The 24049-nt window shown below is 40.1% G+C and overlaps 1 protein-coding gene across 3 annotated transcripts in view; it reads right to left on the bottom strand.

The window, feature by feature from the left end:
• Positions 1-1237: 1237 nt before the first annotated feature.
• arhgap9 (Rho GTPase activating protein 9) overlaps positions 1238-24049 on the bottom strand; it is a 30369-nt gene continuing 7557 nt past the window's right edge. The window contains exons 2-20 of one of the 3 annotated variants that reach the window (XM_056750587.1): positions 18181-18654; positions 17532-17848; positions 14051-14263; positions 13536-13625; positions 12071-12127; positions 11701-11865; positions 9361-9429; positions 8977-9038; positions 7977-8064; positions 7784-7879; positions 7528-7626; positions 7133-7250; positions 6922-7041; positions 6742-6840; positions 6587-6664; positions 6339-6392; positions 5604-5735; positions 5267-5372; positions 1238-3991 (exon numbers count right to left, since the gene is read on the bottom strand). In XM_056750587.1, coding sequence (XP_056606565.1) covers positions 3799-3991; positions 5267-5372; positions 5604-5735; positions 6339-6392; positions 6587-6664; positions 6742-6840; positions 6922-7041; positions 7133-7250; positions 7528-7626; positions 7784-7879; positions 7977-8064; positions 8977-9038; positions 9361-9429; positions 11701-11865; positions 12071-12127; positions 13536-13625; positions 14051-14263; positions 17532-17848; positions 18181-18556 — 2532 coding nt within the window. In that variant the 5' untranslated portion in view covers positions 18557-18654 and the 3' untranslated portion in view covers positions 1238-3798. Of the gene's footprint in view, positions 3992-5266; positions 5373-5603; positions 5736-6338; positions 6491-6586; positions 6665-6741; positions 6841-6921; positions 7042-7132; positions 7251-7527; positions 7627-7783; positions 7880-7976; positions 8065-8976; positions 9039-9360; positions 9430-11700; positions 11866-12070; positions 12128-13535; positions 13626-14050; positions 14264-17531; positions 17849-18180; positions 18655-24049 lie in introns of those variants that run through there. The other 2 variants (XM_056750588.1, XM_056750589.1) reach the window with 2 other exon arrangements.

Here is a 24049-nt window from a genome sequence, read left to right on the forward strand (position 1 = left end):
CAATACTACTTAGGACTAAATTGGCCCGCTTTTTAGTTCATAAAAGTATATGGTTGAATTGTAAAAACAATTGAAGGGGGATGGTGTGGTTAAATATTTGACGAATTACAGACGATTTGCATTGTAAAATGAACATTATTATATATTAGCGGGATGGTGGTTTTACAGAGGGGATGCTTTTTGACATTTTCCTCAACAAGGGGGATGTCACACCTCGCATCGAGCTCTGTGGCTTTAAGTACACAGCTTGTTTACATCTGTTTTTCATTTTTACTGCAACTATACTAAGTGAACTCGTGGGTATATTAATTTATCCTTTTTTATACCTTTTTGAACATATTCGAGATTTAAAAGATTTTAGGTAAATTCTTAAAAACTCTATGAACTAAGAAGATCAGGTATGCTTTCATTCATTTTTTATTTATTCAAAGCTGAACTTTTGCTTTATAAAATGAAACATTTAATACAAGAAGACAATGTAAACTGTGAAAAGTATTTAACAGGTTTCTCAATCAAAAGTAAACACAACTTAGTATACTTTATTATACATTTATAGAATATATCTCATTTAATTGATTGAGTGCAAGTATAAACCAAATCTATTCTCTGTCAGTATAAATCAAGTATAGTATATTAAAAGTAATCTACTAATAGCACACTTGAAAAAAAACTATTTTTGTAAGGATTACAGTCCTTTTACCATGTGACAGTGTGATACAAGAAACAAGCACATTTATTATCAAACGTTTTTTGAATGTCTTTTATTCTGAAATACAGAATTCAAAGGTATAAAGCTAAAGTGACCTCATTTGCAGGACAGTATATATGTGGAGATATTTGAATGTGATTATATATATAATTATGAAATTGTCTTTGTTGTGTAAGATTCAAAAGGAAACATGTTACAGATATGACAGTTCTCACAATCAAGATTTTACATGAAATAAAACATCAGCAGTGACTGTGAACAGCGTGGGAGAGATTTCACAAACACAGCAGTAAACTGAGGAGAGACATTGAGATTAAACCCCTGTAGTCATAACCTGTGTCTCTATGAAAAATGAATTCAGTTCAATAAAAACTAATTAAAGATTATTTATTTTAAGAACACTAGACTAAAAGTTCCAAAAATGGTTCACTGTAAAAAAATTGTTGGTTCAACTTTAAAAATTAAATTGCAAGGTTGCCTTAAAATTTTGAGTTAATTCAACTTAGAAATATTAGTCAACTCAACGAGTTAAGAAAAATATTTTACTTTTTTTTGTTAGCCATTTTTAAGCTAAACCAACAAAAAACAAATATTTTTTACAGCGTTCTTTCATTAAGCAATCCGAAGCAACTTAAATTGCATTCTATCATACATTTGTTTCTGACTATATGCAATCCCCTGGGATTCGAACCCATGACCTAGGCATATTGACATTATTTTTACCAACAAAGCTTTGAAAAAATGAATAAATGTAGTAAATGGTGACTTTCTGTTTCTGTTTGTTCATGGAGCAGATCAACATGTATCTGAACATCTACACTTGTGTGGGGGAGAACCAACATAAGGTTGAGTGACTTTTTTTCGTGGTGAAATGTTCCGTTAAGCTTATTATCTCAACACAGACTCCTTGTTTACTTCAATCGGGACACAGAGACTATGAGGGTTCATCTCACGAGGAAAAAAGATTCTGACATCTTTTCAGGACACCTGACTGTCTGTCAAAAATAAAATATTTTTATATAACTTCAGTCTTCTGTAGCCTCCTGAAACACATGTGTGGGCCCTCCATTGCAATAATAATAAGAAAAAAAAGAATAAATATATAAAATCGAACATTAAAATCTGTATGCGCCTTCCCTCCTCTTTAATTCTGCATCGCTCTTTTAGTCTCATGCCAAAGCCACAGTGCATATAAAATTACCAAACCACGGCGTGGGACGGGAGGGGGATACCCATTTTTTAAACATATGCATTTTTAGTTCTTCTTTTGTTCTGTTATTAAAAGCAGAATTTTGTGAAAATGGCAGCAGAGAGTGGCACACACACACACCTCTGAACTTCCTCTATCTCCTACGAATCACACACACACTTGACAACCGCACTGGAACAAAGCAACCGGGATGGCGTCGCATATTGGAGTGAAACTCACCAGTTTTATTTCTTCATTAAAAGGCGACCAAATGACTCGAGCGCAGTGAAACTCGGTTCAACTTTCGACCTGAGCTGATCTTTATGAGCGACACATACGGCTTTCATCTGACAGGTCTTCATCTGCTGTATTGTGCATTAAATTCAAACAAGCTCTGAGATTGAAACGCTCCAAGGCACTCAGAAGGACAGACCACACACACAGAACCTGTCAAGGACTTGTCCAATCACATTTCACCCCAAACGGAAAAAGGGAAATTGATATTTTGCACTCAAAAAAAGATTTCTTAGAAATGATACACTGTTTCATCTTACGCACGTGCCCCAGTTAACTTCCGTTTTGTGTTTAGCTAGTATCTAATAATTTAACCATTTATATATTATTGAATATATGTTAATATTCATTTGTATTACGATTTTACTTTAAAATAATTGTATTAAATAAACGATTTGGATAATTTTGTTGTATGTTCATTTTAAGTAAATAACATCTTGAATGAATCCTGTAGTTTGATCGCATTTCAGGTCCCAGTGAACAATTTTTTCACTAAATAGTGCAGCGTTTATTGTAAATAGTTTATCAATGTGAGTCATTCTCATTTTAAAAATTGTGTGCCCACAAAAACTAGTTAAAATCTGAAAATTCACTTCCTTTATGTAATGACAAACCATCACAAATGAAGAATTTAAGATGAATAGGGTGGAGCATCCGTTAACTCCTCCCCTTCAACTGTCAGTCTTCTACCTGTTCCATTTGAAAGTGTATTTTAATACATCCAATCCCCACTATTTTATCATTAGAAATTCCAGTTCACTGGGAAATGCGTTAAAATACGCGAGAAAAAACAATCGCAATATCCGGTTCACGGGGACTTTAAAGAATCCGTTTGGCACATTGATATCTAGCGGTTGAGTTTGGTATCAGAGTCTATATTGGAGAGACATGTTTAGGCAAGTTCTCGGTTTCTTTTTAATGGTTATCAGAAATAATCTACAGGCGCTCTGTTGTTTGTGAATGTGTACCGGAAGTTCAGTTAGGGTCACAAAAGTGTGCATGCGCAGAAACGTTTGTGTATGCTGTTGAAATGAAACCATCTATAATGGATTAATTCTGAATAATTTTCTTTTTAATAAACAATTATTGCCTCAAGGTTATGAGATTGAAATGATGAGATACCGAGTACGGAAGGTGCTTCATTGTCATTAAAAATTAATTCTCAAAAAGTCTGAAATTATTGTTTTAATGCAAAATATACCACATTTTCTCTTGGGGTTGGGGGTGAAATGTTGTCAAGAAAAATACTGTACTTAAGTATTTACCATAGTAAAAAGTTCTGATTTCTAAAGTTATTTCTAACCTTAAAATTAAAAGTATACTACAGTATTTACTGTAGCTTATCAATTTACTATAGTAAACACTAAAGAATGCTGTTAACAGAGTATGGTAATATATTACAGAAAAACACAATTTACTATGGTTTACTATAGTAAGTACTAAAGTATTTTTTCATGTGGGATCTTTTCATGTACAGGTTTCTGTTGAATGATGACATTCATGGGTTCATCCGTGTTGTGTATCAGTACAAGAACTGCACATGTTTGTGTGTGTGTTTGTGTCCAGGTTCTGTGAGGTCCGGCCATGTTGTCCATTGTACTGAAGTTCAAGAAGAACCCGTCGGTTCGGGTGCAAAGATCTGCTTGGATTTGCTCAACAGGAGCTCTATGGCCTGGTTCTGATACACCATGTTAATGGCCATGTTTCCTCCTTCGTTCTCCGGACGCATCAGGGTCGGTCCAAACACGATCCCAATGTTCTGAGTCGTCATGCGATTACTGTCGGAGCATTCCATGACCCTTGAGACAGAGGATGAGAAACAGGATGTTCATTCAATGTTCTTATAACAAACATAGATCACCAAAGTTCTGTTTGCATGCTGACTACAGGTGGATTTTAAATGCTGGATGAGACGGGAAGGAGTTAACATCACCGCGCAGTAAATTCTGCTAAAAACGTCTCAACCGCCGATCCAACCAGCAAATGCACAAAACTTCCACATTAAAAAGGAGAAACGAGGAACAGAGAATCAGAGTCCAACCCAAAGGAAAATGTCATTGCTCAGAGGCTTTGCTTTTATTGCTGCGGAGACCTAATGGAGTTCACAGTTACAATGTGTCGAGCAGTCGGAGAGTGAACTTGCGTATCGACTTTGTCAAAGTTCTTTAGAAGACAAAAATATTGAAACGAAAAAAATATTGAAACCATTAAGGTATAAAATCGTGTATGCAAACTTTGGCAAAACCTGAGCGCAGTTTGTTTTAATCACTTATAAAATGGAGGACAGATATGAGATTACTGGAGTCTTTATCAGGACAAAATCTAAGAAGCGAGAAAGCAAAAAATAGAACTGCTGAAAAACTGATCATTGGTGCATGTCACTGATCATCTTCAATTGCAATACAGATGAAAACTTCAAGTTATTTAATCAAATAAAAAACACTATAGGCTTGTGAAATTCCTACTATAGTGTTAACCTTACCACAGTAAACTTGAAAAAGTACTGCAGTTACTATAGTTAAAACTACAGAAATATATATGGTTCATTTTTTAGAAGAGACTTAATTATACAGTATTTTTTATGTGGTCAGTTAAAGTGTATAAGATTCTGGGTCAGTTAATACTGTCGATGAGGGGTTTTATTAAAGTAGTCATTTATTTTCTCAGAACTTCTCTTATGACATCAGACTCTTTGTGGTCTTTATTTAACGAGTGAACACGAAAATGAGAGGAAATATCGCCCTCTGGTGAACAAACGCGGCCACTACATGCAGACCGATCGGCGTATGACAACAAAGTATCACGAGAGAAAGTCGAAACGACAGTTCTCGCGATGCTTCAGCAGTCATTCATTTCAGAAATATATATTTTAAAGAAATATTTTTTGTTTTTCAATGAACTAAACATACACTAAACAATTATATTTCCGTATACAAAATAATTGCAAACGTTTAAACATAAACCTTTAGATTTAAGATCATAATGAACATTTCAGTCAAGTGATCTTTGGTTTCACACCAATTTGTGACGTGATGTTTGTATGTGATGTTTGTATGTGATGTCTGTATGTTTACCGTGTCAGATGGCGTATCATGTGTAACAAGGTGTCGTGGTTCGGTGGAGGCATGTTGATGACCAGAAGTTTAAGTCTCTCCACCTTTTCCAGGTAATCAGATATTTCTAAAAGATGCACATATATTAGTAATTAAAAACGACATTTATATTTAAAATACATTTATATTTTTCTTTCAACGGGTGATGTTCTGGCTTTGTGGAAACTAGTAACTTTGTATTATTGCTCCTGTGTGACATAACTCTCTGTTAGTCGCTTTGGATAAAAGCGTCTGCTAAATGACCAAATGTAAATATTAACAATAAATCGTTTATGTCAAGTGTTTCTCTGTCACTCACTGACGGTATCGACCATGTCTTGAAAGAACTCGTACGGCACCAGAGGTTCGGGAAGTTCTCTGAAGAAGAGTTTGAGAGCACCGGTGATGACGTGAACATCTTCCCACTGGGGATCATCCAGATCCAAACGCTCTGACACGACAGAGAGAGAGAGGAAGGGAGAAATGACAGAGACAAAAAAGAGACAACAGATCAAATCGTGAACTGGATTCATGAAGACAGAAGATGAGAGATGTTAACAAAATCAATGTCAATGTCGAAACACAATTTCAATTTAATTGTGTTTTATTGACAAAATGTGCATGCGTATTGCCAAAGCATTTGCAGCTGAGCGGCGAACAAATAGTGCAAGTATGTTTTCAAACAAAAGTAGTAATAAAATAAAATGTGTGCCGTATGTAGTGCAGCCTAAAGTGATTTATAATATATGAAAATATATATAAAACAGAAATAATGTATAGTTCAAACACACACTGACACAGATGTTTGCACGTCGGATTGCAGCAGACACTGTTAAAGAGAAAGATTTGTGAAGAAACAAATGTTAGAGATGAACTTATAAAGATGAATCGGATAAAGCAGCGATCAGCGGACGTCTCACACACACATCACTGAAAACATCATAAGCGCTGGAAGCAGATCCTTTGAGCCACTGATCTGAGAGCAGCAACGATTCCCTTTTTAAGAAGCCGAGAGCGAAAGCCTTTTCAGTTTTTTATTTGCTTTGGAGACTACCTTGCACTAAATCCTCAGGGAAGAGATATCGGCCGTCTGTGGTCACCGCGCGCTCTGAAAGAACGGACAGGAGTTACAGCCGTGACCTCACGGCACCATCATGCATGTCTTGTTACATCATTTGTGTTTCCCTGAGCCATCGTAACCACATTCTGATGATGACATTAAAGTTTCATTTGTGGGTTGACTGTCCCTGTAAGAAAGTCAGTTTTAAAGTGCGACCGCTGTGACATCGAGTCCTTTCTCACCGTGATCGACAGCAAAGCGAAGCTTCTGAATGGTCGCTAGATTCCCACTAACTCTGTAAATCCCGTCCGTCTGCAGGCCTAAAACCAAAGACAGGGATGTATTACTGTCCACTGACAGGATGTGATGCTGAGACACGTATATAAGAGTGTGGTACCTTTCCTCTCCACGGCCTCTGTGCACTTTCTGACAAACTGTGGTACGGTGCATTTCTCTCTGTCACACAACAGCTCCAACCGGCAGCCGAACACCTGATCTAGAAATAAAAAAACATGCATTTGTGCTTTTATCCAATGTGACCAATTTTAGCGCACTAGTTTGCGAACTGTATTCTTACCTTTAATAAGTCCTTTCTCCTGAAGGGTCTGCAGCGGTGGTCTTCTGAGAATCAGCTTCTTCAATCGGCTCTTCACGCGCTTGCGTTCAGAGTTCTCCAAGTTAGATGCGGAGCGTGGAACTGAAGACAGAAAGAGTGCGAGTCCATCTATCTGCGCGTATGTTTAACAACGGCAGAGAAACACAAATGCTTCTTTTGAACACACGCTTACGTGATGCTTTGTGTCCTAGACGATTCTCATCCTCGTCTCCGCTGTGGTCCAACATCTCCACTGAACCGGCTCTCCTCAACGAATACAGCAACACGTTATCCAGAGGGTTCTCCGCATCCTAACATGCGTACATACATCACAAAACACAGAAACTCACATTTAATGTATATATTACACTTTGAATTCATCTTATTTTAAGAAACGTACATTTATGCATTTGGCAGAAGCAATTGTGGAAAGTGACGTGTGCGACGTCATTTGTAAAAACACTACAGTAAATCAAGTTTAAAAAATGCAAAGATTTTTCTTTCATGGTTAGGGGTTACGCTATAGTGTTTACAACTAGCTGTGTATATAAAAAATTCTATGGATCTGTGTGTGTGTTTCAGACTCACCAGTCTGTCAATGACTCTCTGGATGGTCGTGTACCACTCTCTGATGAGAGACTCCGTCTCAGACTGCAGCAGATATTCATTTCCTGTGACTGTCCTCAGCTACACACAAACAAGCACATGTACTGTTGTTCATCTTTTAAACCAATAACAGAGGAAGTTACTGAGGAAGTATTTCTGTTATATTGTGAACAGCTCTCCCAGAAACACAACTGCATCTCTCTCTTTCTTCCTCTCTCGCTCGCTCGCTCGATCTCACCTTAAAAACATTTTTTTTGCTGGACAGGTCATTGGCCCACTGTATTTGAGCCCCTCTGAGATCCACGCTGCTCTCAGGACAACTGTTACCTGGTTTCTACACACATACACAGAGAGAGAGACACGTGTTTTACTTTGAAATGATATGCAAGTCATTTCTGTTGAACTGATTCCATGTTCTGTGTTTGTGTTACCCAGCTTTCAGGATTCTGGCTTTTGGGGTCTTTGAAGAACACAAGACTGTTTCCCACCAGAACCACCCACGACGGGTTCCAGTTTTTCCTGCAAACACAGACAGACGAGGTCATTTATTGGCCAGGTCAGAGGTTAAAGGGGCTATACTTTCATTATTTCCTGCATTATTTTCCATATATATAGGAATGAAATAACTCAACGTAGTTATTGTAACATCCCACGTGAAAAAATATTGTGGTATACTGATACAGATTTTGAAGATTAAATCAATACTTTATATTATTGTGTTTATCAGAACATGGTACATCGAAAATATCCAGTGACAGAGCACTTTCTATTGTATATTTATTACTTTTTCTTTTTTATAAAACACAAGTAACACATACACATACTTACACAAAAATAAAATCACAAATGTAATGAATGTAAATGACTGACTGAATAAAAGAATATACAAGAAATAACAACACCCACAACAAGAAATAAAGAGTAGTCGTAAAACAGCCATGGCCATAATTTTGCGAACAATAATAGAAATGAATCAGTAAATAGAAATAAATAAATAAAAAAGGCATACATTTCTTTGTATTAATACTTTTTAACTTTTGCAAACGTTATCAATACCGATACCGATTTTTGGTCGATACATAGTTGAATCTTTAGTATTTGTGATAGTAGCTGCGTATAGTAAATATTGAAGTATACTAAATTATCCGCTACATTTAATTCAATCAATTTAATATTGTTAACATAATACTTCAGAATACTTTAGTTTGCGATAAAAGTTTACTACAGTAAATACTATTCAGTATTTTTCATGTGGGATAAACCACTTTACACTTTACAAGTAGAAAACCACCAAATATGATCATTAGAAGTGTGTTTATGAAACGACTAGACTTATTTAAGGTCATAAGGGGATGCATTACTGCATGTGCGTGTTGGTTTACACCTCACACGTGTGTTTCGTATGTTTATGTGTTTTGGAGATAAACTCACCGCAGTTTCCTGCCTCCTTCTGCGATCTTGGTTTTGTTGAGCAGGCCGGCCTTTTCTAGTTCCTGACGTGACAGAATCCATCAAGCGTGTTCAGCAAAAGATTTCAGGTTTAGAATGAGCTCAGAAACAATTTCGACTCAACAAACAGATTTCGGTCTCTGCTGATAAGACCGGCTTGATGGTTTTTGTGGTTTTGGATGATACTGATACTGGTTTCACTGGTAGATCAGACCAGCCGTGATGTTAACTAGCACAAATGTGACTTTTATTGGAGGGACAAATTGAAACGTTACAACCTACGAGGTAGTGTCTTCTGGGAAAATGGACTGAAGATATGAATGACTTGCTGGCAGAAGCAAGGGAACATGAAACTAGATGTCTCACCGGAGTTATGCCCTCGTGGTCCGGTGAGCTGTCTGATGAGGGAGCTTCCACCTCCGGCCTGTAGTTCCACTGCAGACGACCACACAGATATCACATTATATCATCTCAATTATATTTTAATTCACTTTTTATTCAGCTTTACTTGATGCATTTCACAATTTGCATTTTTGCAAAGCAGCATTACACGTAGACTACGATCAGACTGTCAGTCCAAAATAGATTTCGAGTCTTACGAAACCTTTACCCTAACCTAACTCCAACCATCTAATCTCTCTGTGATTTTTGACAGTTGCATCTCCGCCAGATATTGTCACATCCTAACAACCCATACATCAATAGAAAGCTTTTTTATTCAACTTCCAGATGATGTAAAATCTCCATTTTAAAAAGTTGACCCATAAGACTGGTTTTGGTGTCCAGGGTCACATATCTAATTGAAATCTCAATTGATTCCCGTGGTGCCGTACATTTGCATCTCCACCAGCACCCTGGTATCTGCAGCAATGATTGACGTGTGTTTTGGGAACGAGATGTGAGCAAAAAACGTGGCAAATCAAAATCAAACTGAAACCGAATCGGATTTCTAAACACGTATAGACCCGAGCTTAAAACTGATTTATAAAAATTACATTTAGTGATGGTTTTTTGCTGTTCACAATTGCTAAATATGATCATATTCCAATCAATTCCATATCGGTTCTGGACTGACAGTCTGAATGTTTTAAAACGGCATTACAGAACTCTCTCTCTCTTTTTCTCTCTCTCTCACTCAAGTTTTCTTTCCTAAGCTCCAATTGGGCCTAATTTGTTCTGGTTGCTCAAGCTACAGGTTCATAAAACTCTGTAACAGAGTTCATTTAAAAGGCAAAATAGTAACATTTATATGTGACTAAACTTTACAGTTACATTTTACATTTACATTTAGTCATTTAGCAGACGCTTTTATCCAAAGCGACTTACAAGTGGGGTAGGTAATGGAAGCAATTGGGACAGCACAAGTACAACAAAAGCATAAGTGCAATCAAAAAGAAGACTGGTCTCATATAGCCTAACACAGTATACAGAATCATTCATTCATTCCCTTTTTTTTTTTACAGTCTATCCAATAAAGGCGTAAAAGCCCCTCAAAATGACTTAGTCAAAATAAGTAAAACAAAAATATTTAAACACATGATTTGGAAAGTGTTACAACACCATATACGCATGATTTGTGTTACCATATAAACAATTTTTTGTTATTTTACAGCATTTTTCTGTTCTTTTACAGATTTACAGACATAAGAATTACAGTAAATTGAAAATTTCCAAGAAAAATGGGTTTACCGTTATTTTACAGTTTATTTCTAGTGCCCCAGCTGCCAGAAAAAGTCAAATCATTAACTTTTTTTATGTGAGTCTATCTCTGCAAGCCTTTGAGAAAACGAGCGCTTCAGAAATCGCGCTCTTAATGACGTAAGTAGTCGTTCTTATTATAATATTTCCGCCCCTTGTTCTCAATGTGTCCACCCATCGCGCCGCCGCCATTGTTGTGTTCACATGTGTGAAGTTCCAACACCATGACAAAAGTAGCAAAGCTTACGAACTGTTGTGTTGTTGGCTGAACAGAACAATTTCCCCAGACTCACGGGAGACAAGAGAATGAAGGATTTATTTAGTTTTCAATGGAAATCCTCCACACTGAGCGAGGCAAAACTGCAAATAAAGACATTGTAAGTACCGGTATTTTTTAAGTAAAGTAGATAAAATGTCACTGTGACACGTTTGTCCGTTCACTATTAGAAAGCATTGTGTGTGGCTTCTAATCATGCGACAGGATCGTTCTGTGTAACGCTAATTTGATTTAGAGAAATAGCGATGCGTTTGTGTGACTGTGTGATTGGTTTCTCTCTCCCAACAGGGACCGGAGGGGCTTCGAGAATGGCCCCGGGGGGAAACAGGTGTGCTAATCGAAAACAATGTGTTTGGTGTTCAAAGACGAGAACTTTTTTCTCGTTCGCTTTATGTGACCATACTTTATTGTTTTGTCGCTGGAAGCACAGGCTCACACAGCACGTTATCGGCTGAAAAGGGGGCGGAGACTAGCAGCTCTCTTGCATTTAAAGAGACAGACACACCAAAACAGTACGTTTCTCCTCACATGCAAAAGTGGGCATGTAGCGCATGGTATATTAAAAGATCTATGGTGTTTTTTTAGCTAAAACTTCACAAACACACTCTGGGGACCCCAGAGACTTATTTAACATCTAGTGAAACCGTTCGAAAAACCACTCCTTTAAGGCCTCTGTTCTCTGCTACGATTGGCTAAACTCCACCAACGGTAGTGATGTCATTCACCCTTACCTTGCCGTTTGAAGCTGCTCTCTGCGTTTGTGACGGCAGGAACATGGAGTAGGAGTGGTTCATGTGAGCCACGCCCCCAACTGATTCAAAGTTCCTGCGGTGGGCGTCGTCACAGATGGCAGAGGAGGAGTTCAGAGCGTCGGATGAGGACGCGCGCTGCATGCTCTACAGAGAGGAGGTTTACTAGTTAGTCTAATCACTTCGCATGTGTCTCATTTGTTTTCCCCTTCAACCGCTCAGCTCAATTACCCATCTCATTACGGTCAAAATGAAATGGTCAAAAGCGGCTTAAACGGCTGACCGAACCCCCAGTGAGAGGTGTGACAGCCAAACACGAGCTCGGGAGAGAGAGAGGGGTTTATTTTCTCACCTGATTCAGCTGCCAACCATTTGCAATATGGGTCATGTAGGTGAAGTTGGGTGACAGCTGAAAGAGAACGTGATAACCTTTATTTTTCGGAAATGTTTTTTCTCTCTCTCTCTCACACACACACACATGTAAAGGACAGGGATGCAAATAAAAATAGATTTACATTCATGTTAAAATAAACAATATGATATTTGTAATTCAATTTACTCTCCTCTTGTTGTCATGAACAAACCGAAATTGTTCCTTTTAAGAAAACACAGCTGTGACAGCGCTTTTGTTTCAAGCAACCATATAATAGTTAAGTAAGCCAGGCAACACAGTTCCTGTTTCGAGACAAAACTAGCATCAGATTGAACTCACGGAGTAACGGAGCGGATCAATCTTCTGTAGTTTAATTCTCTGAATAATCCCTGTGAGCGGCAGCTGACTCTGTCTTCATAAACCTCACAAACTCTCTCTAACCCGAGCCACAGATGAGCCAAATCCTTCTCATTCTCATCTCACTGACAGATCAGCTTCCTCTTTACAGGAGGAAGATGACAACATCCCCCTCTCTCTCTCTCTCTCTCTCTCTCTCTCAAACCGTTTCTATTGACAGAATCAGGAAGTGGAATATGTGAAAGCGTCAAAATTCACACGTGCACCAAACGCTTCTTTAAATCTACTGAGCGAAGCGGTTGGCACGAGTGACTCTATCATGAAAAGCGAGTGACCGTACAACACATGTGAATTATTTCTCTTTAGCAATGACAGGATATTTCTTATCGGATGTTCCTCCTGAGAAAAAGTTTCAGAAATGTCTCAAAATGAGACTCTTAATTCTGAAACAGAGATTTCAATTCATACTCAAATCCTTCAAAGATCAAATGATCAGATGATATAGATTTAATCGGTAATAATATCATTTATCTTTAAGCCATGTGTGTGTTTTTTCTTCATATTTTTATATAATTAAAATAAATCGTATGTCTCAACTGCTAAAATGTATTTGCAGTATTGTCTAAACATAAATTTGAATTGAATGTAATATTCTTTACTCATTTTTGAATCTTTTTATTTCAGACATTAGAGACAAAGTTAAAGTTTAATGAGACATAACTCACGTCAAGTCTCATGAGATATGAAAGAGCAGTCTCTGAGCATATGTGTGTAGCAGTCATCATTAATCTTTGAGCATCATCAGATTAGACAAAAAAATCAGTTTGAAAGGACTTGATAAATTAATAAATAAGCACCGGTGAGACTAATCCCTTTTTTTTCATTTGCCTGCGTCTCTAATCTGTGACATGAGCAGATGCACAGACCAATCCTGTGTTCTCTCTGAGAGACTGTACAATCTGTTTAACTTCGAATGTGTGAAATTCGTGTTGTTGTGTGTTTCTCATGTTCATCTTCTGATCTTTCAGTTTGAATGCATCAGTAATAATTGGAGAGATAATGACACGCAGACGTGCACACCGCATACCTTTTGTATAGCGCTGCTTCCTGAAGTCTGTAAAGAAAGTGACAGGTGTCTGGTATCACGCTGAACCGCCCCAGAATGCATTGCCGCAGACTGCACAAAACAGTCAGGAAGAGTAAACACAAAGGTCTAATGCTGCAGAATTTTATAAGATTTTACGTTTATCAAAACATAAACAAACGCTTGTTTGCCAAGAACAGATTATCCTCTCGTGGATACATGTGTCGTAGGAAGAACAAGGCGAAATATACATTCTTACATCTAAATATTTTTAAAGGTGCAGTACGTATTTTTTTCTTCAAAAATGTGTTCTGCTTATCGTACCTTAATTTACAACGTTGGGCGTACAATAAAAAATTATAATGTGAGCAGTCACGTACGAGTTCTTAAAATGTATCAGTTTGACTTTAATTCACATATAGATAGATACGTGCTGTAGCTGCAATGTTGTGGTTCAAACAGAAGTTTTGGACTGTCTTGATTGGTCGTTCCTTTCTATCATCTGATTGGTCACTCACTGTGTTATGGTTCTCACGGGCTCTGCGTGGAGGTTTCCAGGAACGTTCTTTTGTCACGCTGCTAACGTAATAAAAGCGTCCCGTGCTCTGGTCATAGTACTGATCCCAAAGCTGCACCGTCTGCAGGGGGCGTTGACCCGGTAGCGGTACAGGAGGATCCGTCCACTGCCTCCTGATCTGATCCGACTGAGAAACATAAGCTGACGATGAGAGCTGAAATAAAAGACGAAGAGGACATGTTATCTTTTTTTACAAAAGCAGACTTATTTTCAATACAATAAAAAAAAATGATTGATCCTTATTGGCGGAAGTGAAGGACTGTACGTTTAAATGCTTGTATATTTAAAATGTGTATTTTGTCAATATTTTGTCAACGTTAGTTTATAGATATTTATAAGGCTAACATACTCAAAGCCAAAAAACGGTTTTCATTGGGACATTAAATTTTCATTAAATGGGTTAGTCAGCTAACTAGAGAAAAGCCTTTTGACTTAAAATTATTGACAGCAGTTGACCTGAAAGAGGAAGATAACCTGTACACAGTAAACATTTTATTCCTGCCTATGTTGAAGTAGTGTGAACATTTCGATTTGATTTCAGGACAGCATTTGTTTTACATTGTACAGTAACAGTTGACCGTTGTGGCAATACTAGTCACTCAGCCAATGAAGGCAGGGCAGTTTTTGGATTGACCAATGGCGGAATGAATAACAGTGAAAGTGTTCAGGAAACTTCGAAAGTTGCGGTCTTTGGCATTTCATTTGGTAACGCTAGAAATAAAACCGTTCAACTGTAATGTCACGTTGCGTGTGCACGCGCTTGTGTGTCTGTCACTAAGAAAAAAGCTTAAAGCCACAACTGTCATAGGAAGACGGAAGTGAACTTAAACACAGAAAGAATCGTGACCTACGCGAGCGAGAGAGAAAGAGAGAGAGAGTAAAACACTCATCTCCAGATGTCACTTTAGGCTGCACTAAAAGCTTCAAGAGCAGTGCATTATGGTCCGGATACGTGCAGAGATGAAGGGATGTATGTCCGGTGCAGGTTTAGGTGACACCGTGTGGATTATATAACTCTAATGATATGTGGCCAAACTTCATCATACCCGAGACAAACAGCAGGTGTCTCTCTACAAGAACGGAAAATATCAACTCCCAACATTTACAATAACAACTCAATACAACTGTTATATTACAGCTTAGCAGGGTTCCCTGTTGAAGAAAACAGCTGGGTTAGGTGTGTTTGAATGCTGGTTTGACCAGCTTAAACCAGCACAAGACCAGTGTAAACCAGCACAAACCAGCCAACCAGCATCAAAACATACCAAACCAGCATGTGCTGTTTTTTCAACAGGGTTGTGCGTCAATTATAAATACTGTAAAAGGAATGACAACTAGAGACAGTTAAATGTAAGTCACTACATATGTGTGCGTGTGTATGTGCGTGTGTGTGTGTATGTGTGTGTGTGTGTGTGTGATCGTGTTGTAGAGGGGAAACAGCTGCGGGTTGAGAACTTTCCGTTAAGTGCACCTCTGCTCTCCCTATATGAGTTTTACTCTTTATATATCTGCTGCAAGCGTTTGGATCGGCACATGTTTGCCTGTCAGAAGTCACGCCGTAGAAACATTCATGTGCAGGACAAACGGATAGAAACAAATGTTTTGTATAATGCAATGTAAGTCGCTCTGGATAAAAGCTGCCAAATGCATAAATGTAAACGTAAACACACTTCATATTCAGAAAGTAAGTGAATCAAAGGCCGCATTCAAAATTGAGAGACGTTCCAAATGTTCATTTAGATGTATTGTGGTCGTTCCAGTTCAGTGTCTGTTGAATTTCAACAAAGTCAAACCTCAGGAATGACATAAAGTCATCCAACAGCAATGTGAAAGAATGTTTAAGGCAATTGGCTGCCGCCCAGCGTTTGTGGCTTGATATTTCATAAAGTTAAGAAGATCACAACTTTTGAAGCTCTCAACGCATTTTTCCGCCCCGCTGTCAGCCCCATGATGCACCAGGTGAGCATTAAGCTATGGTCTCATTTAAATGAATTAAACTGCTCTGCACGCTCTGCGCCAATGGAGACGCAAGGTAACAGTGCGTTCAGACCGTCGCCATCGAGAGCATCAAAGTGGCCGGAAGTCGTCATTTTTCAATTTGAGCCGGCAGCGAGCAGCGGGGCGTCGTGGCCATTGAGGGCATAAAGAAGAGTCGGAATCAGGTCAACTTATGGTAATGAGCTATTCGCTTTGCATTGACTATGTTCGTAATTCACGTTCGGTGTGAACACAGTTTTAGACTGAAGTGTGACCGTTTTTTGGTTCAGTATTTACTCCAGAGTTTCTCGGTTCCTCATAATAAAGAACTGTGAAGCTTTGTTTAACGTCCGACCTAAAACAGATCTGTCTGTCGAGTGACTCCACAACCCACAGAATAAAAATAACAAGGCTTCCTCTACATCTCACTTGTTTCTCATAAACAGTTATGAGATTAAACATAGAGCAATTTGAGACTTTCGTGAAGTAAGTCTCTTGCTTTTCAGACGTTTCTTCCGCATTTAAATGTCAGATGTGTATATTCTCTTTCAGAAGAGGTCTCAGCGATGTCTCAAACATTTCTCAGACCTGACAAGTCTCCAATCACAAGTAAGAAATCATCTCTTAATGTATTTTAACAATTATCTCATTTTGGTCTATTATCATCTCTTCTTCAGGAGAAACCTTTGAGACAAATCTGATGCGTTTCATACTTGAGGAATGAAATAGCTGAGCAATAAACCTATGTCTCGTCTGAACCCAGTTACGGCGTTAATGGATTTCTTCATCTCATCTGTCGGATCAGGCCGGCACACACTGGTACCGCCGTGTGTTGTGTAACAAATCTTCTGCGCTTGATCGGCTGGAAAAAGTCTTTTTCTGGCACGTTGCGGCTGCGGCTTTTATCAGGGATTATTTTTAATGATCCTTATAAAGAGCTTGTTAAATATTCACAATCAGGGTCTGTGAAATATTTGTGTGTTTGTGTATGTGTGTAATGATGGAAGGCATACTGCAAAAAAAATATGTACTTTTTATTTGAGTATTTAGTGTGAATTGAGTGTAACCACTTTTTAGTGAGTTTATTTTCTAGCCACATTGACAGATTTGTTTTCTTAAGCATTAACTCAATTCTATTGATTTATTATATTCACATTCATATTTTGTAATAAATCATATTAATAAGTGACAGATATGATTTCTCAAGTATATACACTTTAATTAAAATACATAGGCTATTAATAATTTCTAAAAACAATATGTAATATTTTAAGTTATTTTGCTACTAAATCTTTGTATTTTGATTTCAAGAATTTGAAATATAATGCTATAAGCATAAAAGGCAAATATGATTTTTAGTAAACAGGATGAAAATGTGCAATTGTCTTGTCAAATAAGAAAAGAAATACTGATGCACACAAACAAGATGATGCAGTGATTGTTACCTCTATATTTCCCTCGGTGTGTCTGCGTGTGCCACTGGTCACGTCCCACTCGCTGTATGATTTTGTAGGGCAGGTCGTGCCGGGCCTGAGGCGGTTTGTGTCCTGGTAAGGGTTCTGAGGGAGGTTACTGGAGCTCTGACTGCGAGCGATCGGGCCGCCGGGACTCAACAGCCCACCCGGAACCGTGAGGTGACCGGTGGGAGAGGAAAAGGAAAACATTGGGAAATGTCCTCGATGTAAAACTCCACCAGCGTGTTGGTTCCTCAAAGCTCCGTTGCTCAGATTCTCCATAGAGCGACAGAACTGTTTGTTAGGCACTATTGGAGAAAGATAGACGTGGCTGATAAACCGAACATCACACTCTTCACTTTTATCATGCGTGAGAAAGAATAATCATTGATGAGATCTCCATAATTATTTCTCCTGAATATCAGTGAGATTAAAAGGAAAGCCAATAGAAACTTTTATCTGAGACGCAGATGAGGCAACGCTGTCTCAAACTGAGCTCGGATTTGTCGGAAGTCAATATTATTGAAGATCTCAATATGAATTTCTCATCTCTCTATATTCATATTTCACCTCCATTCATGTATTTTATGTAAGTTGTTCTTTTAAATTGAGCCTTAAATGAAACGATGGAAATCTATACCTGTACTGTGTGGTTGCATGCAAGCTGTAAAGGAACCCCGCGGGATCATCTTGAAACTGCCACATTCTGATTGGCTGCAGGGCAGCGAGGTGCGGAACGAGCTGACGGGCAACTCTATGACGTACGTGGCCGGCACGTATATGGGTTTCACCTTCACGCCAACCCCGATCTTCCGTGCCTGCCACCAGTCAGCGTTGGTCTTCTTCAGAAGCAGAAAGCGCTCGCCCTCATGTATGGAGACCAAACGCCCGTCCGACCCGCGGTACGAGTAATCATACTGCGCTTCAAGAATCACGGTACTCCCCAGTCTGGATCCTGACTCACTTTTACCCCCCGTCGGGCTGATGGTCCCCCGACGCCAGCTGCCGGACAGCATGATGCTCAGTGGTGGAGAGCACGCACCAGTCCACAACAGATAGCACGAGTGATGGACGAAAGCATGTCAGAGCTGGACGACGCCAGATGTGCCATGTTCTGAAACAGAAGACATTTGTTGTTATTGTGTTGAAACATTTATCACAAGTTCATTTATGCATTTGGCAGATGCTTTTATTCCAAAGTGACTTAAATGAAGAGACCAACAGCATGTGAAAAGCTGACAGCATGACAAATCACATGAAAACTGTGATCAAAAACAAGATTATAACATACATCATTTGTTTTACTTTTCCTAAAGACATGTAGAAAAACGACTGTTGTATAGCGTAAAAGTGAATATGAACTTGTTTTCTGTGCAATATTTAAAGTCTGCGAAAATACACGGCATCTTTTTTTTTATTTTCACCTGTTTCTCCAGTTTCATTTTCTGAAAATAAATGCATAAAGAAACAATATTTTTATTCGAAATTCTGTATTAATTGAGCTTGTTTTTCACAGAATAAAACAAAACCGATCCATTAACATAAACGCATACCTGTAAATAGTAAATAAAGAATTGTCTCTAAATTCCTTACAAGACTCATTGGGTGTTAAATCAATGACAGTTAATCCTGTTGAAAAACATTATAAACAGTGTGTTAATGCTGCCGTGATATCTAGGGTTGCCAAATGTTCCATACAGAATCCTCCCATATGTAAGACATCAAAGTAGTGGTATGCACAGTTAAAGAGAGAATTAATGTATATGAGAGAGAGAGAGAGAGAGAGAGAGAGAGAGAGAGAGAGAGAGCTTTTCATTGGAAATGACATGAGTTTGTTAAGACGTACTATAAAAATAACAATGACAACATGCACTTAAAATATCACAATCTGTTCCACATAATGTGTGCAGTCACAGTCTATAGTGGTACAACTTCCTCAAGCAAATGGTTTATGTGTCACATCTGTGACATTTTACATCAAAACAGACTTCAACGTGGTTCAACTAAATGAGTTAAGCAAAGCAAATGTGTTAAATTCCGCATTTAGTTTAGGAAAAAAAATCATTTTCTATAGACAGTTTAAAGTGACAACATAAACAAACGATGCTGCGCATGCGCGCTTCTGTGGACTGCCATTAACTTTGGGTGCACATTCACAAACAATATAATATGCAAAAGAAAGCAAGAAGAACCGTCACTTGGCTAAACTTTTCTCTTCAATATTTTGAATTTAGACTGCGATAACAAACTCAAACGCTAGATGATAATGTACCGTACGGATTCTTTGTTTATTTATTTATTTATTTATATAGCACATTTTCTTCAAAGGGACTCTACACCCAAAAATTAGAATTCAGTCACCTCTGAGTTGTTCCATATGTATATAAATGTCTTTGTTCTGATAAATAGAGAGAAAGATATTTGGAAGAATGCTTGTAACCAAACATATCTCAACACCCATTGACTCTCATAGTAGGAATAAAACAATGGTTGTCAAAGTGCCCCAGAACTGTTTGTTATCCTACATTCTTCAAAATGTCTTCTTTTGTGTTCGACAAAATAAAAAAAGTAATTGTTCCTACTATTGGGAGTCAATGGGTGTTGAGATATGTTTTGTTACAAGCATTCTTGCAAATATCTTTCTCTGTGTTCATCAGAACCAAGAAATGTATACAAGTTTGGAACATCTCGACGATGAGTAAATGATGACAGAATCAAAATTCAATAAAATGTTATTTAAAAACGTTATAAAATAAATTAATATGATCGTAAATTAAACTAATAAATATAAATAGTTATATTATTAGACACACAGATCGGAGTGGTCGCGTCCGATGATCGGTGTATACTTGAAGCGAGATAAAAAAATCAGTCAATTTTTCATCATTGTGTTGTTCAGGACCGTGACTCTTTCTTCAGTGGAACACAAAAGAAGATATTTTGAGAAACGTTTTGTGTTCATACATAGAAAAAGTCAGTAGCGGTCTAGTGTTGTTTGCTCATTAACGTTCTTCAAAATATCTTCTCTTGTGTTCTGCAGAAGATAGAAAGTCATACAGGTTTGGAATGACAGAATGAATAAATGATGAAACAATTTCCAGTTTTGGCTATCCTTATAACCTCAAACAAATATTTTTAGTGTCTCTTATGCTGTCCTTCATTTTCCTAAAAATAATCAAGATTGTTTTGGTTGGCCAGCTGTGTGAAATAGAGAGAGGTGTGTGTTTGAAACAGGAACTACCATAACACAAACACACTATATATAGAAGAATGACAGATAGTGCCAGTTCAAGATGTGTCTCATCTGGGTCTTATTGCGTCTCATAGGAAGTCCAGCACAGATGGTCAGAAGGTAAAGAGCCCACTGACCATGAGAGTGTGTGTGTGTGTGTGTGTGTGGCGGGCTTTACTGGTTTACAGTTAATCCCCAGCATGCTCTGATAATCCTCATATACTTCACTACACAAAAAATGACCTTTTAAATGTTGTGTGTGTTAACCAGAATAACACACAGCAAACCAAACGCACACAAACACAGAAAAAAAATGGATACCACTAGTGAAAATCCTTCTGTTTTGTTTCTATTAACAAATGTGACCCAGAAATTGTGCCGAATCCTCATAAAATGAGTAATAATTCTCTTTCTCTCTTTCTGTTTGACAGCGAGAGAAACGTTACAGTCTCTACAAGAATTGAGATAAAGAGACAATGTGTAGAAAACAGGAAACCACACGCTCTTACCAACACCATAGTCCAACAGACTCAGAGGACACGAAACAACAAACTGTTCCCGACACTCGCTCGAAAATCATGAAAAAGAGTCCGAATTAAATCTACTGTATGCTGTGAGACGGTTTATATCTTAACCTGACTAACAGGTCACACAAACATTAAGACACTGGAGGATCGTGCAAAAACACACACACAGGTGTTTACATTGTGGTGAAATCAAGTTCTTCCTCCTCAAGATGTTCAAAGAGCCCCGTCTGTACCACTAACATCTCACCTGAACATAAATGAAGAAAAACAGAGATGAAAGAGAGGGAAAACGGGACATGGTGCGTCTCAGCACGTACACACTTATAATCTAAAAGTTTAGATAACAAATAATAGTATCAACGTTAAAACCATTTCACACATTTCTTTATGTAGTGTGTATTCCAGTTTGGTTTTATATTGGTTCCCGATTGGCAGCTAACATCCAGTAAAGATCCACAGACACCATTACAGTCTCTAATAAAACATACACAATTTTTTTATTGTATTGTGAGCAACTTTGTGAACAACTGCAATATTCTGAGCGAACTTAATGGAATTTACATCATAGAGTTAGTGTGTGTGACATCTGTGTTGTCATGAATACTCATGGTTAGAACCCAATTGCAGGCAGAGGCAGGAACAAACAAGGAGGTGAAGGGGTTAACAGATTTATTTAACAAATAACAAGACTAACCAAACAGGTAAAACAAAACCCACGTGGGGGAAAAAACAGGACAGGTATATATATAATTTTATACAACGAACAAGGACACTAACTAACTAAACTGATAAAACAAACACTTGATACAAAACACTAACACTGACTAAACTACACTTACTTTGACACGGAACAGGAACAGGAAACAGGAAACAGGAAACAGGAACTGCAAATAGCATACGTACAAGCAGGGCAAACGCAATGAACCGCACAAGACAATGAAACAAGAGGATTCTTAAAGGGAGACAATGACAGGATAATTAATAGGGGACAGGTGACACAGATGAAACACTAAGGGGAAGCTAATGACACGAAATGGCGGGAAACACAGACGAGACTCGGGGAGAGTATGGAAGCCCAAAAGGTCCAAAATCTCTCTCCCCACATGAAACAGGGAATTCTGTTTTGGTTCTGCCTCAAGACCAAGAATTAGCCAGACAAGATAGGCAGAACCGTGACAGAACCCCCGCCTTAAGGAGCGACATCCTGACGCTCCTCAAGGAGACTCACAGGACAAGACAGACTGAGACATAGACAAAACTAAACAAAACATGGAAAACAAAATCAGTGGCAGACAGGCAAGAATCAATAGGGGATTAGGGTGACTTAATAAAAATAACAAACAAGGGAGGGGGGGTGGGGGCAAACAAGAAGACATGGGAAGTCCAAAAGGGGGAGGGCTGGGTGGGAAAGTTCCAGCCCTTGGGGACGCGCCAGGGCGCGGAGCCCCAGGAGGCTTGACAGGGGTAGTCCTGGGGGGAACCGTCCTAGTCCCCTGCAGGACTGGAGGGCTGGACCACGGCTGGAATGCCGGGCTGGACCAGGGTCTGAAGATCAGCCTGACAGGGTTGGACGGCGGCTGGGCAGCCGGACTTGACGGCGGCTGGGCAGCCGGACTTGACGGCGGCTGGGCAGCCGGACTTGACGGCGGCTGGGCAGCCGGACTTGACGGCGGCTGGGCAGCCGGACTTGACGGCGGCTGGGCAGCCGGACTTGACGGCGGCTGGGCAGCCGGACTTGACGGCGGCTGGGCAGCCGGACTTGACGGCGGCTGGGCAGCCGGACTTGACGGCGGCTGGGCAGCCGGACCTGACGGCGGCTGGGCAGCCGGACCTGACGGCGGCTGGGCAGCCGGACCTGACGGCGGCTGGGCAGCCGGACCTGACGGCGGCTGGGCAGCCGGACCTGACGGCGGCTGGGCAGCCGGACCTGACGGCGGCTGGGCAGCCGGACCTGACGGCGGCTGGGCAGCCGGACCTGACGGCGGCTGGGCAGCCGGACCTGACGGCGGCTGGGCAGCCGGACTTGACGGCGGCTGGGCAGCCGGACTTGACGGCGGCTGGGCAGCGCTCTCTGACGGCGGCTGGGCAGCGCTCTCTGACGGCGGCTGGGCAGCGCTCTCTGACGGCGGCTGGGCAGCGCTCTCTGACGGCGGCTGGGCAGCGCTCTCTGACGGCGGCTGGGCAGCGCTCTCTGACGGCGGCTGGGCAGCGCTCTCTGACGGCGGCTGGGCAGCGCTCTCTGACGGCGGCTGGGCAGCGCTCTCTGACGGCGGCTGGGCGGCCGGACTTGACGGCGGGCTTGGTTCCGGCTCCTGGAACGGGCTAGGTTCCGGCTCCTGGAACGGGCTTGGTTCCGGCTCCTGGAACGGGCTTGGTTCCGGCTCCTGGAACGGGCTTGGTTCCGGCTCCTGGAACGGGTTTGGTTCCGGCTCCTGGAACGGGCTTGGTTCCGGCTCCTGGAACGGGCTTGGTTCCGGCTCCTGGAACGGGCTTGGTTCCGGCTCCTGGAACGGGCTTGGTTCCGGCTCCTGGAACGGGCTTGGTTCCGGCTCCTGGAACGGGCTTGGTTCCGGCTCCTGGAACGGGCCTGGTTCCGGCTCCTGGAACGGGCCTGGTTCCGGCTCCTGGAACGGGCCTGGTTCCGGCTCCTGGAACGGATCCGCGGCCGGAACGGCCGCTCGGACAGTCGCCTCCCCACGGCGCCCCCCCAAAAAATATTTGGGACTGGATAGCACCGGACTGGGTAGCAC

The sequence above is a fragment of the Triplophysa dalaica genome, chromosome 6 (assembly GCF_015846415.1).
Source record: "Triplophysa dalaica isolate WHDGS20190420 chromosome 6, ASM1584641v1, whole genome shotgun sequence".
NCBI lineage: Eukaryota > Metazoa > Chordata > Actinopteri > Cypriniformes > Nemacheilidae > Triplophysa > Triplophysa dalaica.